Below are 541 nucleotides of genomic sequence, written 5' to 3' on the forward strand. Positions count from 1 at the left end.
GCCAGGAGTCACGCTGCCCACGGGGTCGTTGCTGCGGGTGGCCACCAGGCTGAGCTTCTTCACGTGGGTGTTGGTTTTCATGGCCTCGCAGATGGCCTTCAGCGTGGAGACGGGAATGTCCTGCAGCGAGGGGACACGGGTGTCACCAAGGGGATGGGGGTGTCACCAAGGATGCAGGATGTCACCAGGGGGATCTAAGTGGCACTGAGGGGGGTAGATGTCCCCAAGGGTACAGGGGCATCCCTGGGAGGGTGCTGGATGTCACCCAAGGGAGGTGAGTGGCAGCAAGGGGCTGTGGGGTGTCACCAAGAGGGCACAAATGCCCCTGGGTGAGGACCAGCACCCCGGGGTGCACTGGACCTGAGACAGAGACCAGCCCCGTGGGGATACCCCAGGACCAGAACGAGGATCCTGAGCACATCCCTGGGCAGGGAGCAGCACCCCGGGGACATCCTGGGGACGCTGTCACCACGTCCCTCACCTTGATGTTGTTGAGGTTGACGTCCTCCAGAGCCCCGTCGTTGGCCTGGATCTGCCGCAG

At 64.0% G+C, this 541-nt stretch overlaps 1 protein-coding gene across 1 annotated transcript in view; it reads right to left on the reverse strand.

Annotated features, from left to right (window-relative positions):
- The window catches only part of LOC104281172 (tropomodulin-4-like), a gene marked incomplete at both ends in the record, with an annotated part of 851 nt that extends 310 nt beyond the window's left edge, over window positions 1-541 (reverse strand). Inside the window, 2 exons of the mRNA XM_009879078.1 lie at window positions 13-120; window positions 482-541. Of these exons, the coding sequence (XP_009877380.1) occupies window positions 13-120; window positions 482-541 (168 nt within the window). The remainder of the gene's footprint in view (window positions 1-12; window positions 121-481) is intronic.

Source organism: Apaloderma vittatum, unplaced genomic scaffold (genome assembly GCF_000703405.1).
Source record: "Apaloderma vittatum isolate BGI_N311 unplaced genomic scaffold, ASM70340v1 scaffold28251, whole genome shotgun sequence".
Taxonomy (NCBI): Eukaryota; Metazoa; Chordata; class Aves; order Trogoniformes; family Trogonidae; genus Apaloderma; species Apaloderma vittatum.